This window comes from Mesoplodon densirostris, chromosome 6, assembly GCF_025265405.1.
Source record: "Mesoplodon densirostris isolate mMesDen1 chromosome 6, mMesDen1 primary haplotype, whole genome shotgun sequence".
Taxonomy (NCBI): domain Eukaryota; kingdom Metazoa; phylum Chordata; class Mammalia; order Artiodactyla; family Ziphiidae; genus Mesoplodon; species Mesoplodon densirostris.
This window is the reverse complement of record NC_082666.1, coordinates 46,017,619-46,038,607: the sequence shown is the minus strand read 5'-3', so window position 1 is coordinate 46,038,607 and position 20,989 is coordinate 46,017,619. Positions and strand designations below refer to the sequence as shown.

The 20,989-nt window shown below is 39.3% G+C and overlaps 1 protein-coding gene and 1 non-coding gene across 3 annotated transcripts in view; both read right to left on the bottom strand.

Moving 5' to 3' along the window:
* Positions 1 to 20,989, bottom strand: part of UBAP2 (ubiquitin associated protein 2) — a 129,168-nt gene that overhangs the window by 18,412 nt on the left and 89,767 nt on the right. For both annotated transcript variants that reach the window (XM_060101809.1, XM_060101810.1), the window contains exons 9-15: positions 20,435 to 20,500; positions 15,583 to 15,635; positions 12,497 to 12,564; positions 10,277 to 10,466; positions 6,556 to 6,769; positions 3,290 to 3,567; positions 2,514 to 2,683 (exon numbers count right to left, since the gene is read on the bottom strand). In XM_060101809.1, the coding sequence (XP_059957792.1) occupies positions 2,514 to 2,683; positions 3,290 to 3,567; positions 6,556 to 6,769; positions 10,277 to 10,466; positions 12,497 to 12,564; positions 15,583 to 15,635; positions 20,435 to 20,500 (1,039 nt within the window). The remainder of the gene's footprint in view (positions 1 to 2,513; positions 2,684 to 3,289; positions 3,568 to 6,555; positions 6,770 to 10,276; positions 10,467 to 12,496; positions 12,565 to 15,582; positions 15,636 to 20,434; positions 20,501 to 20,989) is intronic.
* Positions 10,076 to 10,156, bottom strand: LOC132492838 (small nucleolar RNA SNORD121A). Its single transcript, XR_009532893.1, has one exon. It is a non-coding gene; the product is annotated as a small nucleolar RNA SNORD121A (small nucleolar RNA).

The following is a 20,989-nucleotide window of genomic DNA, read 5'->3' as shown; positions in this document are numbered from 1 at the left end:
GATTGCTTTGGGGGGCTTCCCTGGTGGCACAGTGTTTGGGAATCCGCCTGTCAATGCAGGGGACATGGATTCGAGCCCTGGTCCGGGAAGATCCCACATGCCGCAGAGCAACTAAGCCCGTGCACCAGAACTACTGAGCCTGCACTCTAGAGCCTGCGAGCCACAACTACTGAGCCCACATGCCACAACTACTGAAGCCTGTACACCTGGAGCCCGTGCTCTGCGACAGGAGAGGCTGCCGCAACAAGAAGCCTGTGTACTGCAATGAAGAGTAGCCAACATTCATCACAACTAGAGGAAGCCTGCACGCAGGAACTAAGACCCAATGCAGCCAAAAACAAATTTATTAAAAAAAAAAAAAAAAAAAAGATTGCTTTGGCTATTCGGGGTCTTTTGCATTTCCATAAACATTGTAAAATTTTGTTTCTAGTTCTATGAAAAATGCCACTGGTAGCTTGATAGGGATTGCACTGCATCTGTAGATCACTTTGGGTAGTAGAGTCATTTTCCAATGTTGATTCTTCTAATCCAAGAACATGGTATATCTCTCCATCTGTTTGTATCGTCTTTAATTTCTTTTATCAGTGTCTTATAATTTTCTGCATACAGGTCTTTTGTCTCCTCAGGAAGGTTTATTCCTAGGTATTTTATTTTTTGTTGCAATGGTAAATGGGAGTGTTTCCTTAATTTGTCTTTCAGATTTTTTGTCATTAGTGTATAGGAACGCAAGAGATTTCTGTGCGTTAATTTTGTATCCTGCAACTTTACCAAATTCACTGATTAGCTCTAGTAGTTTTCTGGTGGCATCTTTAGGGTTCTCACGTGTAGTATCATGTCATCTGCAAACAGTAACAGTTTTACTTCTTCTTTTCTGATTTGGAATCCTTTAATTTCTTTTTCTTCTCTGACTGCTATGACTAAAACTTCCAAACTATGTTGAATAACAGCAGTGAGAGTGGGCAACCTGGTCTTGTTCCTGATCTTAGAGGATATGGTTTCAGTTTTTCACCATTGAGAACGATGTTGGCTGTGGGTTTGTCATATATGGCCTTTATTATGTTGAGGTAGCTTCCCTCTATGCCCACTTTCTGTACAGTTTTTATCATAAATGGGTGTTGGATTTTGTTGAAAGCTTTTTCTCCATCTATTGAGATGATGATATGGTTTTTCTCCTTCAATTTGTTAATATGGTGTATCACGTTGATTGATTTGCATATATTGAAGAATCCCTGCATTCCTGGGATAAACCCCACTTGATCATGGTGTATGATCCTTTTAATATGCTGTTGGATTCTGTTTGCTAGTATTTTGTTGAGGATTTTTGCATCTATGTTCATCAGTGATATTGGCCTGTAGTTTCCTTTCTTTGTGACATCTTTGTCTGGTTTTGGTATCAAGGTGATGGTGGCCTCGTAGAATGAGTTTGGGAGTGCTCCTCCCTCTGCTATATTTTGGAAGAGTTTGAGAAGGATAGGTGTTAGCTCTTCTCTAAATGTTGACAGAATTCACCTGTGAAGCCATCTGGTCCAGGGCTTTTGTTTGTTGGAAGATTTTTAATCACAGTTACTACTGCATTATTTAAATGATGCAACTGAAGATTCAAAAGAACTACCCCTCCCCCCTCTCAAATTAGACCCACCTAATTTAATTGACAGGCAGGGTGACATCTTTAAGAATCCTTAAGAATCTTTAAGGAATCCAGATATTGTGAGTCCATCCTTAGAAAAGGGAACTCAAGCAATTATCAGATTTAGGCTCTAGAAAGTAAAAAATTTAATAAAATAGAATCTAAAATCTGGGATTCTCTATTTATAAAATATTCCACTGAAAGAAAATAAGTATTGACAAAGATGTATAGAAACTGCATCCCTCATAAACTACTGGTAGGAATGTAAATGCTGCAGCCTCTGTGGGAGAAGTTTGACAGTTCCTCAAGTGGTTAAATATGAGAGTTACCATATGATCCAGCAATTCCTAGGTATATATACAAAAGAAATCAAAGCACACAAAATTTTTAACTGAATTTTCACAGCAGCATGATTTATAGTAGCCAAAAAGTGGATGCAATCAAATGTCCATAAACTAATGAATGAATAAACAAAATGTGATGTATCTTCAAAATGAAATATTATTTGGAAACAAAATGCATACACACTATAACATGGATGACCCTTGAAAACACTATGCTAAGTGAAAGAAGTCAGATACAAAAGGCCACTTATTGCATTTTTCTAGTTATGTGCAGTGTCTGGCACAGGCAAATTCAGAGACAGATTACTGGTTTCCAGGGGATGGGGGAGGGGGGAAATTGGAAGTGACTGCTAACAACGGGCACAGGATTTTTTAGGGTGATGGAAGAAATGTTCTGTAATTAGATACTGGTGATGACGGCACAAGCCCATCACTACAGGGTGTCTTTTCTCCACCAGGTGATTTCTTAGGCTCTATTTTGTCTTACTTTGCAAAGGACTTAATTCAGTCAAAACCGGAGAGAGAAGTGGGAAGTTGTATACCTTAAAGATTTCGAATACAAGCTAATGGGAATCTGGCTACTATTTTCACTGCTTGCAGCTGATCCAAATTCAGAGAGAGAAGGTTCTGATCCAAATTCCAAGGCACCAAACTGGACATTTAATCCTGTGACATCTGCTGAACCAGGCATTTCCACTGCAGAAGCTGGGATCTGAAAAAGCAAAACCATGATGTCAGCAACAGAGGTCAGAGATTCCAAGTCCCAAGGCCTACAAAGCTAACAAGCACTGGGTTCCCAGGGCATTGTGGGCAGGCCTGAGGAACAAGGAGTGAAAGGCTGAAAGGAAGGAAAAAGGAACATGATTTTTTTTTTTTTTTTAAAGAGAGAGAAAGGAACAGAGCAAAGAAAAATTATAAAGTTAACAGGAGAATAGTCAGTGCCACCAACTGCTTCTTTGAGCAAAGAGAGGGGGCAGGATTGTGGTGAAGGATGAGTGAAGAAGAGGGGCCTCTAATGAAAGCATTACCTGCTCAACGAACCACTCATCCTCTGTCTACAGAACACAGCTAAATACGTAAGAACAGCAGGTCCTCTGAGTTAAATACACAAGACCATCAGATTTCCTGAGCCAGACCTGTAATTTGAATGGACAGTCCCTGTCTCTTAGCGCAAACCCATTCCCTCTATATTAGCCCAGTTGCTCAGAAATGACCGAGTCCTCATAAAGCAGTAAACTATGTACTTGAAAATACCACAGGAACTAAGTGTTAAAATACGTCCATCTTTGGGACTGTGACTTCACGATGGAAGACCCACCTTAGAAGCTGGAGGTATTCGCCGCTTAGGGAGTTTGATGTGTTTAGGCTGTGGCTGGTGAGCAGACACGGCGATGTTTTCGACAGTCGTGCTGGGAAGCTGCAGGAGTTTGTTCACAGTGGAGGTACTGCTGTCTCTGGGTGCTGACTCTCGGAGTTTCACCTGGGAAGGAAAGGACTCCAACCCAGGAGGAGGAACAGTGACTGCCTGAGTCTGCTGCTGCTGTCGTTGGCTCAGTTGGCTAAGAACAGGGGACGGCTCAGGCTGAGATTTGAAGTCTAAGAAGGCGGCGGGGGGGGGGGCAACAATCAATCATTTAGGCACATGAGCTCACAGCTCCCTCTTGCACCAGCACTGATGCTGAAGGGTTGCTGTCTTCACTAGTTTCTCCCAACCGTCTTCTAGCTGAATCCCAAATGTGGTGTGTGCGTGTGTCTAATGTTTAACAACTGGTATACGATAGATTGAAAAGAACACCTGAATGGGTTTGTAGCTAATGTCTTATGCAGAGAGGAGATTCAGTTTATGCTAAAGCATATAGGGTGGGGAATAGGTGTTTTATATTAACTTCTGAAAACTATTTTATTGATTTTTTTTAGTAAGTAACATATGTGATATTACAAAATCTAAAAGGTACAAAAATACACATGAATGTGATGTGAATACAAATCACTCTTCCACCCCATCCCCAAATTTGATCCACAGAAGCAGACACAGTACCCAGTTTCTTGAATATCTTCAGATATACTGTTTCAGTATATATACATAGAGACACACACACACACACACATATATCTTGCTTCCTCGCAAGCCACTTAGTTTTCAGAGACTGTTCCACATTAATGTGTAAAGAGCTACTTCATTTTTATGATTACAAAGTAATCCATCATACATAGGTATTGATTGTTAAAACCAGTACTATATTAATAAACTTCTAGGTTTTCCGATCTCTTGCTATGAAAAACAATGCTGCAATGAATATATTTTTACGTAAGACATTTTGGTCAAGTGCAAGTATATCTGTAGGCTCAACTGCTAAAATACAGTTGCTGGTTCAAAGAGTGACTATATTTAAAATTTTGACAAACACTTCAAAATTCCTATCTATAGACAGAACACAAACCTTTTAACATATTGTAATACCACACTTTTATCCTTCCTAGTTTGGTTGGTGGAAAAATGGCAGAAAAGACACAAATTAAAATGATATAAGTTTCGGGGCTTCCCTGGTGGCTCACTGGTTAAGAATCCGCCTGCCAATGCAGGGGACATGGGTTCGAGCCCTGGTCCGAGAAGAACCCACATGCCGCGGAGCAACTAAGCGCCCGTGCACCACAACTACGGAGCCTGCGTGCTTAGAGCCCGTGCTCCGCAACAAGAGAAGCCACCGCAATGAGAAGCCGGTGCACCACAACAAAGAGCAGCCCCCACTCGCCGCAACTAGAGAAAGCCTGCGCCCAGCAATGAAGACCCAACGCAGCCAAAAGTAAATAAATTTTTTTTTAAAATGATATAAGTTTGGCTAAAAATCATGGCATACACTTAAGTTTTCTTTGCCTATGAACTCTGTCCATACCCTCTCTTGACCATTTTTTTTTACTTCGTTGTTGGTCTCCTTGATTTTTATTTACTTTTTATATTAAGGAAGTTAGTCCTTTGCCTATGATACAAATTTTTTTTTCATAGGTTGTCTCCCTTTTCATTTGGTTATGGTCTTTCCTATCATATCTAGAAAGGTCTACCTCACACAGAGAATATCAAAATCTTCCCATGTTTTTCTCTATTATTGTTCTAGATTCATTATTTATGCTTGGGTATTTCACTCATTTGGCACTTTGCTGAAGAGTGGGAGTTAGGGATCCAACTTCATTTTCCAGCCAGTTACCAAACAGAAATAAACCATCTTTCCACCATTGAGTTGAAATGCTACCTCTGTCATATAGGATAGAGGTTGGCGATCCTTTTCTGCAAAGGACAAGACAGTAAATATTTTAGGCTCTGAAGGCCATCTGTTAGCAAATTCTCAACTCTGCCTTTGTAGATTGAAAGTAGTTATAGGAAAAACAGAAATGAATGGCTGTGGCTGTGTTCCTATAAAAGTGTACTTACACAAACAGGTGGCAAATCCAGTTGAAGGCTTGCCATCCCATTACTTAGTATATTTCCATCATAGATGAATCTATTTTTGGCTTGATATTAGAGGCATGTACAAAGAAGATGGGCTTTTAAAGAATATGGGAATAGCACGCTCAAATCTAAAAACTCACACCACTCATCTGTTAAGTATGCAGAAAAAAGTTAACATACATAGGAGGCCTATAGCTGCCATCAGAAATGCCAGCTTGCAGATGGGCTCTCAGCTTCTGTCTGGGAACAGGGAATTTTGGTATGTTCTACACAAAGGATGCCTACACTCTAACTGATAAAAGGGATTCTCTGCTCCTCGATTATTTGTACAATGTAGTTTATGTTGAATACTTGCTTTCCTTCTGGGATTCTACAATTTTGGTTTGTACTAGGTGGAGGGTGCCCATGTAACCAGTCCCCCAGTAAAAACCTTGGTCACTGAATCTTCAGTGAATTCCTTGGTAGACACAACTTCAAACCTAGAGTAGTCTCAGGCTTGTAAACAGTAAACCATTTCACTCAGCAAAGAAATGTGCTTCCATGTCTCTCAATACACCCTAAACATAAACCAGACAGCTGACCCTATGGTTAAAGTAACCCCCTGCTATTGTGGCATGTGTGTGTTGGTGGGAAATGGTGGTTTAATGTCAAAAAGTCTATGAGAGTACAGCTTAGAAAACATCCAACTTACACATGATGCCTTTAAATTATAAACCACAGACATTAAGGCTGGACCAAATCATGGTGGATACACGCATGTGTTAGAATCAGAAAGCAACCAGAGGATGTGATTTAAAGTGTTGTCCACATTCCACCTTCTTATTCTAATAAAGCTCAAAAAATCTGTCTAGGCATTTATTCAAAGTGTTGTTTCCTTATATTTGCATGACTATTCCCATGCTTTGGCACGTCTCTTCAAGGTATGTACTTACTACTACTACTAATATTAACAAATAAATGCAGGTATTTATACAATGTCAAGCTGACTGATTTAACTCAGCAACTCTGCAGAAGTTCTACTAAAAAAGAAATATCTCTGGTCAAATCCACATTAGTGTGCAAAAGTCAAACTGCTCTGCTAATGTTCGGCATGTCCTCACTAGGGGCAAACCACCACACTTACCAAAATACACACTTACCAAAATGACTAAGGACTGAGGACTGGGATGCTGAGGGCTTGAGGTCCCAAGAAGAAGCGGTTGTGGGAGGACTTGTATTATTCTGCTGTGAACTTGGGGTGGTGGTAAACTGGCCCAAACTCGGAGCTTCCAACTGGTCCAAAATCTGGGAGCTGGTGATGTTTGCCATTTTGGAAGGTGCGAGCTCTCCAAATCCTGAACCAAGGATGGATGACTTTAAAGGGAAAGAAAAGCAAAAGTCCTCAGCAATACAGAATTTCTACAACAGGCTCTAAAACACGCCATGTATTTTCACAAGGATTTTAAAAATTATAACCTAAAACATTCTGAATTAGTAAGAACCATCTGAGTAAATACTACATGAAAACATTACTATGTAACAAGATCTGACTACATAAATCCAACAGTCCTTCCTGATTCTGATATAAGAGGTTAGAGGGGGCTTCCCTGGTGGTGCAGTGGTTAAGAATCCACCTGCCAATGCAGGGGACACGGGTTCGATCACTGGTCCAGGAAGATCCCACATGCTGCAGAGCAACTAAGTCTGTGAGTCACAACTACTGAGCCCACGTGCCACAACTACTGAAGCCCGCGCACCTAGAGCCCATGCTCCACAACAAGAAAAGCCCATGCACCGCAACGAAGAGTAGCCCCTGCTCGCCACAACTAGAGAAAGCCCGTGCGCAGCAACAAAGACCCAACGCAGCAAAATATAAATAAATAAATAAATTTAAAAAAGAGGTTAGAGGGAAGGGGAATATTTCCCCTAGATTTTAAGAAATTGATTTTTATTTAAAAAGTGATGTCACAAGTTCACAAACACAATACTACTTTTTTTTTAAGTAAAGAGAAATACCATGAATAAAACGACAGAGACAAGCCTGAAAAACAAAATACAGTCTTTAACTTTTTAATGTTTTTAATAGGTTTAGTCACAGAGATATCAGCCATCAGGTCATCCTGCAAGATCAGACGCAGTTCGCAGTACTTACTTAAAAAGTTCGTATTCCAAAATCAGATATGAATTACACAGGTGGTATCTGTGTATTGAGCAGATTCCCTGGACACTGCTGTGTTTATTTCAAGGTGTTTAGATGACTAACTACACCAAATACGCTCCCAATGCGAATGAAAGCCTATGACTAGACAACATACAGTGGCAGATCAACTGCATTTTTACTTATCACAATCATTCAGTTTCTGGAAAGGTTAAGTCCTTTGTCAAAAATAACTTTGCAGGGACTTCCCTGGCGTTCCAGTGGTTAAGATTCCGTGCTTCCACTGCAGGGGGGCACAGGTTCGATCCCTGGTTGGGGAACTAAGATCCCACATGCCGTGTAGTGTGGTCAATAAATAAATAAATAAATAAATAAGTAAACAAGCAAACATTAAAAAAAAAAAAAACCTTTCCATAACCATTTTAAAGGTTAAAAAGAGAAATGATCTGCATTCCATCTAGAGGTCAGATCTAGAGAGCGGAATTATTTCTGCTATCAATTTCCAAAGGCATGGACTATCTATCCCAGTTGTTCTAAAGGTATCCAAATTCTCCAAAACTAGGTTGTCGGCACTTATTGCACATCAAACACAGAATCTGCTTCTATTAGAACAGTTGTGCTAACATTACTTATTGCTACTCCTGATTCTGTGCTCATGCTGCCCGCTACCTACTCTTATGTTGCTATAAATCCGCCAAAACCCAGCTCAAGCCTACTTGCTCAATAAAGGCTTCTTGGATGATGCTTCTATTCTTTCTCTCTTTTCTTACCTAATCTCTATCCTGTTTCAGTATTTAATCTTAATGCACTTTCTGTGTGTTTCACAACACGATGACATCACTGCATCAATGACTAGCATCTCGCTTTAGGTAACACTTAGCACAGGACTTTAATTCCACCTACGCATTTCAATCAATGGGGGCAGTTTACAAATGTGTCTATTGGTACACTTGTGCACATGCACTCACATATACATAAGCACACACGAGTGCCCAACTCCCAAACACAAAGATTCTGACTGGTCTTGTGTAGAATCTGGTATAATTTTATTATTATTATCATTATTAATGTTGTTATTAACTAAAGTTTTCCAATGGTTATAAAAGTACAGTAGGGTTGGAACTTCCCTGGTAGTCCAGTGGTATAAGAATCCGCCTTCCAACGCAGGGGACGCTTAATTCCTGGTTGGGGAACTAAGATCCCACATGCCGTGGGGCAACTAAGCCTGCGCGCTCTAGAGCCCACACGCCACAACTAGAGAGAAGCCCGCGCGCTGCAATGAAAGATGCCGCATGCTGCAATGAAGATCCCACGTGCCGCAGCTAAGACCCAATGCAGCCAAATAAATAAATAAATAAATATAATTTTTTTAAAAAGTATAGTAGGGTTGAGAACCACTGCTCTAATATGCTAAACAAACAATTCTTACTCCAGTTTCTCAAGATGTTGTCCACAACAAAAAGCAACATACCTGGGGGATGCTGTAAAAAACAGAAACAAAAACAAAAACTCAACTCACGTCTTATCTACGCTCTCAGTGGCCTATGATTCCAGCAAGTCATCAAGGACATCACATCAGTATACCAGTGGCAGATGGAGGAAAGGAATTGGATGGTTCAATCAAACTCAGGGGTATTACTGGGCCATCTCAAAACAGAGACAGCACCCTGCCTTGGGCCTGTCCGACTTCAAGCATGGATACCCTCTCAAACACTATCAACAATGGCACTAAAAATGTCAAGTTCCCAAGCCTGTTATACTTGACATGACATGACTATGTAGAGTAAAAGATAGCAATGAAAAGTTTACATATTCAATTCTCCATTTTTTTAGGGAACAGCAAAGGATTTTGAGTCAAGTGGGAGAGGGTGATTATCATAGATCGTATTCATAAGAAATTCCATTTCTCAACTGTAGATTTCAGGTAAAACACAGCAAAGAATGAACCAAAGTAATTGTCACTAGGGAAAGCTGTGGATCTGTGTTTATAGTCCTTCCAACCTCCCCTCTGCCACCTCAGAACTGCCCACACTTGGATAGGGACTTGAGTTCACCATTCTGCAGCTACATTCTTTCACATTCTATGCTCTTTTATTCCCATCACCTCTCTTCATATGCTTCACTAAAGGTTCCTGAACTTCTTTCTGATGGGAGTTTAATTCTTATGGGAGCCAGAGTCATATACGCAGCAACAGATGACACTGTTCCACTGAAAATGCATTTAAATTTTTAAGGGCCTCTACTACATAATTTTTTGGAATAACAAATAAAAATGCAAAAAATGTAAGAACCTAGGTGGACCTAGAAAGAACTATTCTTGCATATTAGCAAGCCAATAATCACAAACATTAGCATTTAAGTCAACTGGAAAGCAAAGGAAAATTTTAACATCTTAAGTATAGAGACAGACTTTGAAACAAAATCCAAGAAAAAAAATCATTAGTAAGAAGGATGCCTAACTGAATGATTATGACTAAACTAATTCATAATTCCACTAATCATAATGAAGTATTTTTATCTTTATCCAGAAAACTCAGTAGTTGAATTCCACATGGCATCATCAGATATGTGCTTGGAAATTATCACATCATTGTTTTCTGGACTGAGATCTAGTGTAGAAATTTTTATATGTAAACAATAATCACAAGGCATGTGTCATTCTAGAATACATTTGTTCATGGGTACATTCCTTAAAATCCCATACTGAAATAAAAGTGAGTTACCAGACTCTGAGGTGGATAGGGATTGACAGCAGTGGAGCTGCCAGTCCCTTGTGCCATCTGACTGATGTGCTGAGAATTTGTGAAGACAAGGGCTTGGCCAAAGCCCTGCTGTTGGGAAGTTTCAAAGGAGTTGACTTCTGAGGCTTGACTGTGAGGAACAGGCTTCTGGAGCAAGGCTACCAGATCAACACTAAGCAGACAAAAAGCAAATGAAGAATGAGTCATAAGCAAATCTCACCAAAAAAATGAATTTGAGAAGTGAGTCAATATAAAGTAATAATAAGTTCATGCTAAAAATAATCCCAGTGACGAAAACCTTTGGAAACTGGAGTTTAAGGGAGCCAAAAGCAGGGAATCAATCATCCGCCACACACTCCTCCTCCCCAATAAGGCACACCAAGCCACAGAGACTGAAACAGGGCTTTGCAGAGAAGAGAAACGAAAAGGTGCATTAAGATGTTTCCACAGAAATGGCACAATGACAACTGATTTGAAAACCTGGAGCAACTGAGTACACTTAAACAGTTCTCTCAAGTTTGGCTTGTTTCCTTTAGAATATTTGGCTCCCTTTATCACTTGAAACCAGTCTCTCTTAAACTTTCCTAAAGGAGAGTGAATCCATATTTTTGAGGAATGAGGACCAAAGCCGTACTAGACCACTGAAGCAGTCTGACATTTATCATAAATATTCCTATAAGTTCTGCATTCTATCCAATAATATACTTACATTTATATAAATCTCATATAATTTCTCTTAAATATTTAGGAAAAAATGCACAATGTATTAACAAATACTCTGTTAACTAGAATTCTTATAATGTCCCCAGAAAGACAGAGATTCAAATTTGAGAATCATGGTCTTAAAACCTGAAAGCATGAGGAAGAAGTGATCTTCCAAGTAATATACTACCTGACATGGGAATGAGCCACTAATTTCTCCACAGGATGACCTAACATGGTAATTTGCTCCATTAAATCTTTTTAAAGGCCAGTTCCCAGGCAGTTCTCCTAACAGAAACTCTCACCATGTCAGTGAGGCAGATTCTGGAAGGTCAAATAATTCAAAACTCACTTGTGATATATAGCAAAGTTCCTAGGCCTAAGTTTCTCTCCTTATCCACTACCAACTCTCATGTTCCCATAACCAGACTGAAGTTATGGAATCTAGTATTTTGGACCCCAAGGTAATGTTCTAACTTATGACAGCCTAATTCTAGGGATACAAATCCATGGTGGTTATATTACATATGACCCATCTTAAAAGTTCCATTACTAAAAAAACCAGAACCAAGTTCGATTCCAAAAGATTGATAAGACATATGCATGAAAAACAGTCCAGCACTGTCTTCTGAAAAATAACCATTGAAAAGGTCCATTTCTTATTTTTTAAATGAAAATGATCCTATCAAATTCATTGAGTACTAAATACAATGCAGAAGTTATATCCATTTAAGAAGAAATTCTGAGCAATTCACAAAATATATTGCAAGACATAACCTTTGATCGTTTTTATTTCCCTATAATGAAGCCTTATAACCATCACATTTAGCAAGAGATTGAGCATGTTGGGTTCAAAACTGTCTTCAATGCTCAGATGTCATATATATCAAAGCTCTCATCCTTCTAGATCACTGCATTTTGAAACCATAATCAAAGGTTTTTAGAGTTATTGTAAACACTAGGATGCAAATAAATGCTTTTCAATAATTCAGTTCTGCACACATTCTAACAATGTTTCTATTACCACAAAAGCTCCTTCCTTTTCTGTAATCTATGAAATCAGTAGATTAAAACTAGTAGAACCCATATAAAATGAGAAGTTTGTACTACCCTGAGAAGGTCTAAATAAATGGTATTATAGGAAGAAACCAAAGGATAGTTCTGTTAAGTTTATCTGTCAAAAACAGTATGCTTACAAAGTAAAAAAAGAACCATTAAATAGATTTAACATTATCTCTGTCACAAATTCTAACACAAACATAACTGCTATTTTAATTCATCAGTGATTACAACAAATTAGGAAATGATGGAGGCTCTGTCAGCTCACCAAGTAAGTTAGGGATAAAATAAAAGTCTTACACAAAAAAGAGAAAAAACAGAAAGAGAGTCAAGAAAAGGGTAAAATATAGAAAGAGATCTGAGGAAGAAAACAACTCTCCTGAGGCAAGCAATTTCAATGATGCTTTGACTAGAAAACAAAAGGTGGGGGAAAGCATTTACCTTTGCCCAGGTGTGACAAGATGCTCTGCTGGAGCAGCTGAGGAAATGAAGACCTTTGTTTCAGAAAGCTGTTATGAAAGGATTAAAAATATTTTAATCTTATTTTAATCAAAATGTATCAAATTCCTGACAATTTTTAGTCACTGGTACTCTTATTCTAGTTCACCCAAAAGGTGGTCAAAGGAAAAGAAATATACAAGTGATTATGGCACATCATTTTCTTATGAAGATAAATTTAGATTGATAATCCCACAAAAGAATTCCACATCAGCAAAACAAGAAAGTGAAGTAGTAAAGCCAGACCCTTGTGCCATAGTTCAAGTCCCAGTTTCACTATTCTACTTCACATGATATAAAATGAGAACACCAATAAAAACCACCACTAATGTTACTATAAACACCAAAAAGGAGTAGGAAAGTTTGAAAAGGCAAAATAATTGACATTCTCTTTCCCCAAACACAGATGGTTTTAGTATTTTGTTTATTAGTAATAGGTTTACTAGTCATAGATTTCCTTACTGTTTTATCAAAATAATTTTATTGAGGTATAACTCATACAATAAACTGCGAATATTCAAACCGAATAACTGAATGAGTTGTGTCATAGGTATACTCCGTGAGACCATCACCAAATCAAGACAATGAACGTATCTATTACCCTAAAAGTTTGCTCCTGTCCCTGTGTAATCAATTCCTCGAGCACTCACTTTCGTCCCCAGGCAACCACCGGAATGTTTTCTGTCACTACAGATTAGGCTGTATTTTCCAGAATTTTAAGTGGAATTTTTAAACATACAGTCTTTTTTGTCTGACTTTTTTGACTCAACGTAATTGTTTTGAGATTCATGCATATTGTTTTAAGGTACTTTTAAGGCACACAGGATAAAATTTCTTGAAACCTCAGCTGACACTGTTCAAAGGCAGACTCTTTTTATGTTTTCAAAGTGGGGCATGGGCTTTTAAAGGCTGATATTGTTGATCTAATGACATAATGTGAAAAATTAATGAAAATGCTATTCCAAGACTGCTGTAATTCTTAACAACGCTAAATGTCTCAGAACTCTGAAACCCGGCATAAAATCAGACTTCCTAAGACACTGATATGAAGGCAGGGGCAGAGCAGACAGTAGATGTCCATTCTCCGTAAAAACAAGAGTGCTGAACTGATGATACTGTTTCAACAAGAAAGGCTTATGCTATGCTGCACCCTAATCCAAGGTAGTATCTTAAGAATTCTAAGGAATCCATTTTTGCCTTAAAGATTCTTACAAATTAAATTAAGACAAAGAGAGAAGCAATTAAGGAGTAATTCTATTAAAAGTAACAACAGAGTAGACCTAAAGCCTTGAAAATATCAAGTTCAAGGAAAATGAGAACTACATTTATCACTGAAATCCTATCTAACCCGGTAGAGTACAGAAAATTGCAGTTTTCTTCTCCTAAGCTCTAGAAGGAATTTAGGATTTGCATTTTAGATTACTCACCTTTCAATCACCATTACTTTGTATATGTCAGAAAACTTTGAAGTAATTTTGATATTTCCTGAGAAAAGATGCCCAAATCCCTATTGTAATTCTTTTCAGTAATTATATTGTGATTCAATATGGTCTATACAGCAGAATATTACTGCCTATATGTGTGTACATTTGAACTGCTTGTTAGCAGACTTACATCATAAGACCTCATCTGAAGCACAGAAACATCCCATCAGTTAGGGATGACAGTTATTATGATATTCGTTTTAGGGATGAAAAATAGGAGGCTCAGAAAGGAAAGATGCCTCATCTGAGGTCAACAGGTCAACCCAGCTAGAATCTGAATACGGGTCATCTGCCCTCTGACAGCCTGTTGACTTTCTAACCTGCCTACTGACCCAGACAACAGGCAAGGAGATATAAAGCTTTAAGCTCTGGAAGCCTTTTTTTCTCCCAACAAACTCTTAGCAAAAATTCTAGTAACACAAAACATTTAAAAGGACAGCTCTGTTTGAAATAAGGTATGGTGTCCACAGGCTGCTCACCCTCACTTCCTATCATCACTGGTACCACCCCTCCACTGATTCTAATAGCCACCCATCTAGTTCAGTCTCCTCAGATTACAGGTAACAGAGAGCCCGCTGACATCATACCCCAAGGACTTATGGTTAGTATGTAGCAGAAGAAAATAAAAACCCCTAAATTTCCAAAATTCCAATCAAATGAGCATATCTTTCTTTTTCATACCCTACCCAGCTCACTCCCTAACAAGTCAGATAAAATAGTTGCTAAAAAGAAAGAAAGCACAAGTGCACTTTTGTTTCTTTTTAAAAAATGTTTGTGAGTACAAAATGGGGAGAGGGGGAATAATCTCAAAAAGAAAAATAAAATCTCAAAGTCTGGGTCACTTTATGCAATTTTGAAGGTCAATACTTGTAAACCCTTTATTCTCTGCCTTCCAATGTCAGCTGTAACTCTCTAACATGTACATACTTTTGTTCTGGGCCTTAAGAGTGAAACAGAAAAATGGTTAAGATATCTTATGCTGAACACAGAACCTAGAGATCAACACTACCCAGAAGCTAGTACAGTATATTCAAAAATGTCTGTGGAATAAATGAATACAAAAAGAGCCAGTCTAGTTGAAAGGGAATTGGTTGGGCCTAGAATCAGAATGATTTATTCAGGTTAATTTCAACTATAAACCCCAAACATAGACTGTCTCCTTTAATAAAAAGGTTATAAAGAGTAAGTATCATTCACAGGCCAGGATAAGAGCATCAGCTAGTTATCAGGCCAAATAAAACAAAGATAGAGAAAAAAATGATGTCACTCCTATTTAACACTTGGTTTTTTTTTTGGCCGCACCACGTGGCATGTGGGATCTTAGTTCCCTGAGCAGGGACTGAACCCGTGCCCCCTGCATTGGAAGCACAGAGTCTTAACCACTGGACCGCCAGGGAAGTCCCAACACCTGGTCATCTTTAAACGGTTGCTTTAAAACCAAGTTTCTCAAAAACCTGAAAACACCAACTTCCTTCTGAGAAGCATCTGCTAAAAAAAGCAACATGGTAATCACAGAAGTCTGTGATTCTAAGTGTAAACACTTACATCTTCAGTCCAGTCTTCCGTTGTCCACTCGTCCACAGAATTCTTCCAGGCCCCTGTTGACAATCACAGTTTACACCACAAAGTCATATAATGTCTGATTCCAAGTGGTTCTCTATTGTGTACGGCACAAGATATATCACATATACCATTAGCAATATAGTTTACAATCCAAGAAATATGAGGCTCAATCTATCTCAAGAAAATCAGTCATGTTTTCAAATGCAACTTGGCTAAGTACTATCCACAAAAACTCAAAAGCAATGTCTCAGATTGCTTTTGGATGATATCCAAGCAATTCTGCCTTAAGAAAGAAAATATGGCACAGTACAAATAAATATGTTTAACAAGGAGTTCCTTATGATATATATTATTTAAAAGAGAACACAATTCAGTAAAAGGCAGCTCTGCTTTGGGCCCTCATTTCAGGTGGATTATCAAATTTAGAGAAGTATGCTTTTCTTTTTTTCTTGGCTGTATTGGGTCTTCGTTGCTGTGCGCAGGCTTTGTTGCAGTGAGCAGGGGCTACTCTTCTCATTGCAGTGGCTTCCCTGGTTGTGGAGCATGCGGGCTCTGTAGTTGCAGCACGTGGGCCCTAGAGCGCCTGGGCTCAGTAGTTGTGGCTCATGGGCTCTAGAGCACAAGCTCAGTAGTTGTGGCACACGGGGTTAGTTGCTCCGCGGCATGTGGGATCTTCCTGGACCAGGGATCGAACCCGTGTCCCCTGCATTGGCGGGCGGATTCTTAACCACCGTGCCATCAGGAAAGACCCGAGAAGTATGCTTTTTGTTTTTTTTTTTTTTTTGCGGTATGCGGGCCTCTCACTGTCGTGGCCTCCCCCGTTGCGGAGCACAGGCTCCGGACGCGCAGGCTCCGGACGCGCAGGCTCAGCGGCCATGGCTCACGGGCCCAGCCGCTCCGCGGCATATGGGATCCTCCCAGACCGGGGCACGAACCCGTATCCCCTGCATCGGCAGGCGGACTCTCAACCACTTGCGCCACCAGGGAGGCCCGAAGTATGCTTTTTATATTAGTTCCACTGTATGGTTTTCTAATAGGTCTCCAGCAAAGCTAAACATTAGTCCTATTCATATAAAGTCTGTGGCTATTAACTCCTGATGAACAGGTACAGAAAATGTGCTCAAACAGTTCTTACAGAACAATCACTTATATATAAAACAATTAAATGCTTTAAAGAAAAGCATATGAGTTCAGATATGCTGACATTAGTGCTTAGCAATTCTGTATAAGTATATTCCCATTATCTTAAAGCATATGTGCAAACACATACCCAGATAAAATGCTTTTAAAAGGAAGCACACCAAGATACTAACTATAACCACCATCAGGAAGTAGGATTGTGAATATTTTCAGTTCCTTCAATGGGAAGAAATAAGTTGAGCATCTGACTTACAATGAGGTTTGTGTGTGGGAAAAGGAAGGGTGTACCCCTGAAGGAAAAAGGCAGATGAACAGATCTAACTTCCTTGGAATCATGTCAATAACCTAATAACTAAACTGATGGTGTCACCTAAGAAATAGTCCTTTTCTATGGAATGCTTTCAATAGGATGTCCCTAATTTAAGATTGATCATGGCAAACAAAAGTAGAATCTATGGATTTATGGAGTATGGCTCCTTGTAAAATACCACCCAAGATATGCTACTCTGTGATTGTAAAACAGAAATGTTTCAAACCTGAAAACATTCTCTGGTGTGTGAGAAACCTACACACACCACTTAGAGACTTCATGCATACTGTGGATCACAGGGCACATGCATTGCAGGAAGAACTCCCTGCTCTTCTGTCCCTCTCAACCGCATGTATCCTTGAAATAACAGTAAAGCTTGATAGATAAAGGTTTCAATATCTTTAAAAATAAATTTATTTATTTATTTTTGGCTGCATTGGGTCTTCATTACTGTGCACGGGCTTTCTCTAGTTGCAGCGAGCGGGGGCTACTCTCCATTGCAGTGCATGGGCTTCTCATTGTGGGGGTTTCTCATTGAGGGGGCTTCTCTTGCTGTGGAGCATGGGCTCTAGGCGCACGGGCTTCAGTAGTTGTGGCACGCAGGCTCAGTAGTTGTGGCTCGCAGACTCTAGAGTGCAGGCTCAGTAGTTGTGGCACACAGGCTTAGTTGCTCCGTGGCATGTGGGATCTTCCTGGACCAGGGCTCGAACCCGTGTCCCCTGCATTGGCAGGCGGATTCTTAACCACTGTTCCAGCAGGGAAGTCCCAGGTTTCACTATATGAACTGACAATATGATCCTTTGTTTTGGCTAATTTATCATATCTTTAAATGGCTTCCATAATTTGTCCAGAAATGTCACAAAACTATCAATTTATGTGCCCCCAAAACATCTCTTTTAATTAAATATTTTCATAAACGAAAGCAGAAAGACATAATAGTTTAAGTGAAGAAACACAAGGTGCAATTAGCCCCAGTCAGAAATCAGTACTGAAACCTGGATCTCCAGACCCCTGCACAGGCCTCTTCACACACTGTACACAAAGCTAAATGAATCCAAGGCAAGCCATCCACCTATACTTCACTATCATCTTCCTTTCTTAAGTACTAACTAGCGCCTTTCTTAAATACTTATAATCTCCAACCTTTTACTATATTTCCTTCAAGACTTTTGTCTAAGTACATGCATAGTTTTAAAAGCTTACAAGTGGACTAATTTCAAAGATGGCTGGTACATAGTGGTCTTGGTGCCACCTCCATCCAACTCACCCTGTGTTCATGCTGTCAAATTCATCATAGGAGACAGTACTCTAAAGACTGCAAATTCTATAAAAAGCTGAGGCTCATTCTAAGCAGATTTAGGAACACTCTAGTCAAGAAATAGAAAAAGCCTCAAAAATCATTCATAAAACTTTCACCTTCAAAGCAACTAAGATTATAATGGGAAACAATTTATGATGAATTTTCCTTAGGAACCTTTCATCATCAATCATCAACCAACTAATACTGGGTTAAAAGCCTACATGTAAAGAAAGCATGATGCTAGGTATCAAAGTCATATCTCACTGAAAAGACAAGTAAAAATTTAGGGGGTGATCAGGGTAGTATATTACTGAATGATATATAAATTACATACACTGATTAATACACTGGAATACACTGGAAATTTACAGGATGAAAAAGTTATGGAAAGCTAGAATGCTAAGAGAAACTATATGGGGAAGATGAATCACAGCAAAAACCTTGAAGGCTGGAAAACATCTGAACAGATATTTAAGAAGGGATATTCGGGACTTCCCTGGTGGTTCAGTGGTTAGACTCTGCACTCCCAATGCAGGGGGTCCGGGTTTGATCCCTGGTCAGAGAACTAGATCCCGCATGCCTCAGCTAAGAGTCCGAATGCCGCAACTAAGACCTGGTGCAGCCAAATAAATAAACGAATGAATGAAAAAAAAATTTTTTTTTTTTGCGGTACGCAGGCCTCTCACTGTTGAAGCCCCTCCCGCCGCAGAGCACAGGCCCCGGACGCACAGGCTCAGCGGCCATGGCTCACGGGCCCAGCCGCTCTGCGGCACGTGGGATCCTCCTGGACCGGGGCGCAAACCCGCACGACTCCCAACCACTTGCGCCACCAGGGAAGCCCTAAATTAAAAAAAAAAAAAAAGAAGGGATATTCCAGGGGAGAGAAACAATGATGAGGCATTACAAAAAATTATAAAATATTAAAATTAACCTAAAGTTCAGAACATCCTTTTTTTTCCCCAAAAAATGTATAAGTTGTGGCAAAATACTTATAAAATTTACTACGGTAATCATTTTTTAAGTGTACAATTCAGTGATACTAATTTAAAACACACATTCTTATACATGATATGTAAAGAGACTGGCCTACCACTTAGAAAGGAGTATTATGAAAATAATTAAAATGCAAACTTAGACATGTAGAAGAGGATGAGAAGCTGAGTACATTTACTTATTTTATTTTTATTTATTTTTGGCTGCATTGGGTCTTCATTACTGCACACAGGCTTTCTCTAGTTGCAGAAAGCCAGGGCTACTCTTCGTTGCGGTGTGCAAGCTTCTCATTGCGGTGGCTTCTCTTGTTGCAGCTCTAGGGCTCTAGGGAGCGTGGGCTCACTAGTTGTGGCGCACGGGCTCAGCTGCCCTGCGACATGTGGGATCTTCCTGGTCCAGGGCTCGAACCTGTGTCCCCTGCACCGACAGGTGGATTCTTAACCACTGCGCCACCAGGGAAGCCCCCTGAGTACGTTTAAAAGCAGGCAGAAGACAACGTATGAAATTGTAAGCAGAAGTCCAACATGGTAAGGTGTTATGTCAAGCAACAGAGGGGAAGCCCCCATGTCAGCAGCCAGGGTCAAGCTGTCACAGTGACCCACCCTAGATACACGGACTCTAAAAACTACATGACATTAGATACAGAATACAGAGTCAGGTCCTAAAATCTTATTTTGGAATATTAAAATTTTACAGGAAGACCTTGCTCCCCATTGTAGACCTACAGACCTTCATATCAAACATATGAGAAAAATTCAATGACATTAATTTATTTCTAGCTTAAAACAATAAATTTGAGATGTATGCTTTATGTTCAGTTTAACTTGATGTTAGCCCTCTATCAAAAGGACATATAAGGCAGCCTTGTAGAAAAAAGGACAGCAGTGATGCAAAAATCTGTGTCACCTTGAAGGCCAATGTGAAAAACACTTCCATTATCAAAAGCTGATAATTATTTTATCAAGTAGTTGTAAAAATATAGTTTACAAACATTCATCTTGAATTTTTACTAGCTAGCCTTGATAAAAATGGAAGATATTTTAAGCATTTTATCAGATTCTTAACTAAGAAATAATTTAAAAAATTCATACCTTTGAGTCCAAAAGAATTTTTGTTTGGCAGATTCTGAGCTACATTTTGAGCATTTGATGCCAGTTCTGTGGATCAATGTAAAATGGAAGGTTTTAACATATCACAACAATTAAGGTATTCATCAGAAGAGAAATTGGTCAGCAAATTAAACAAAGGAGGGAAAGCATCAAACTAAGTATATGCTGTGTGTCCAAGGAAAAAGAAACTTACTGCAATCCATGCTATGACACACTGCTATGGTCCAACTATGAACCTTAACAGCCAGACAGATCTTGAACATTCAATTTACATCAATTATACTTGTTCTCATTCCCATGTTCACCAAGCTCCCTTCCCACTTGTCAAAGAAAACATTCCAATCTGTTTAAAAGGTATGTTCTTAGTAAATTTATAAATTAGCAGTTTGACTATCCTTCAGTCTTTCTATTTTGGGTAATGTCTGATTCTGACTCTAGGGAATGGATTTGATTATTATCCTGTCAAGTCAGGTTTCTGAGTCTATGAGGCTGTGGGCTAGACTCAAAACTCTGTGTTATCAACAAGACAATACCATT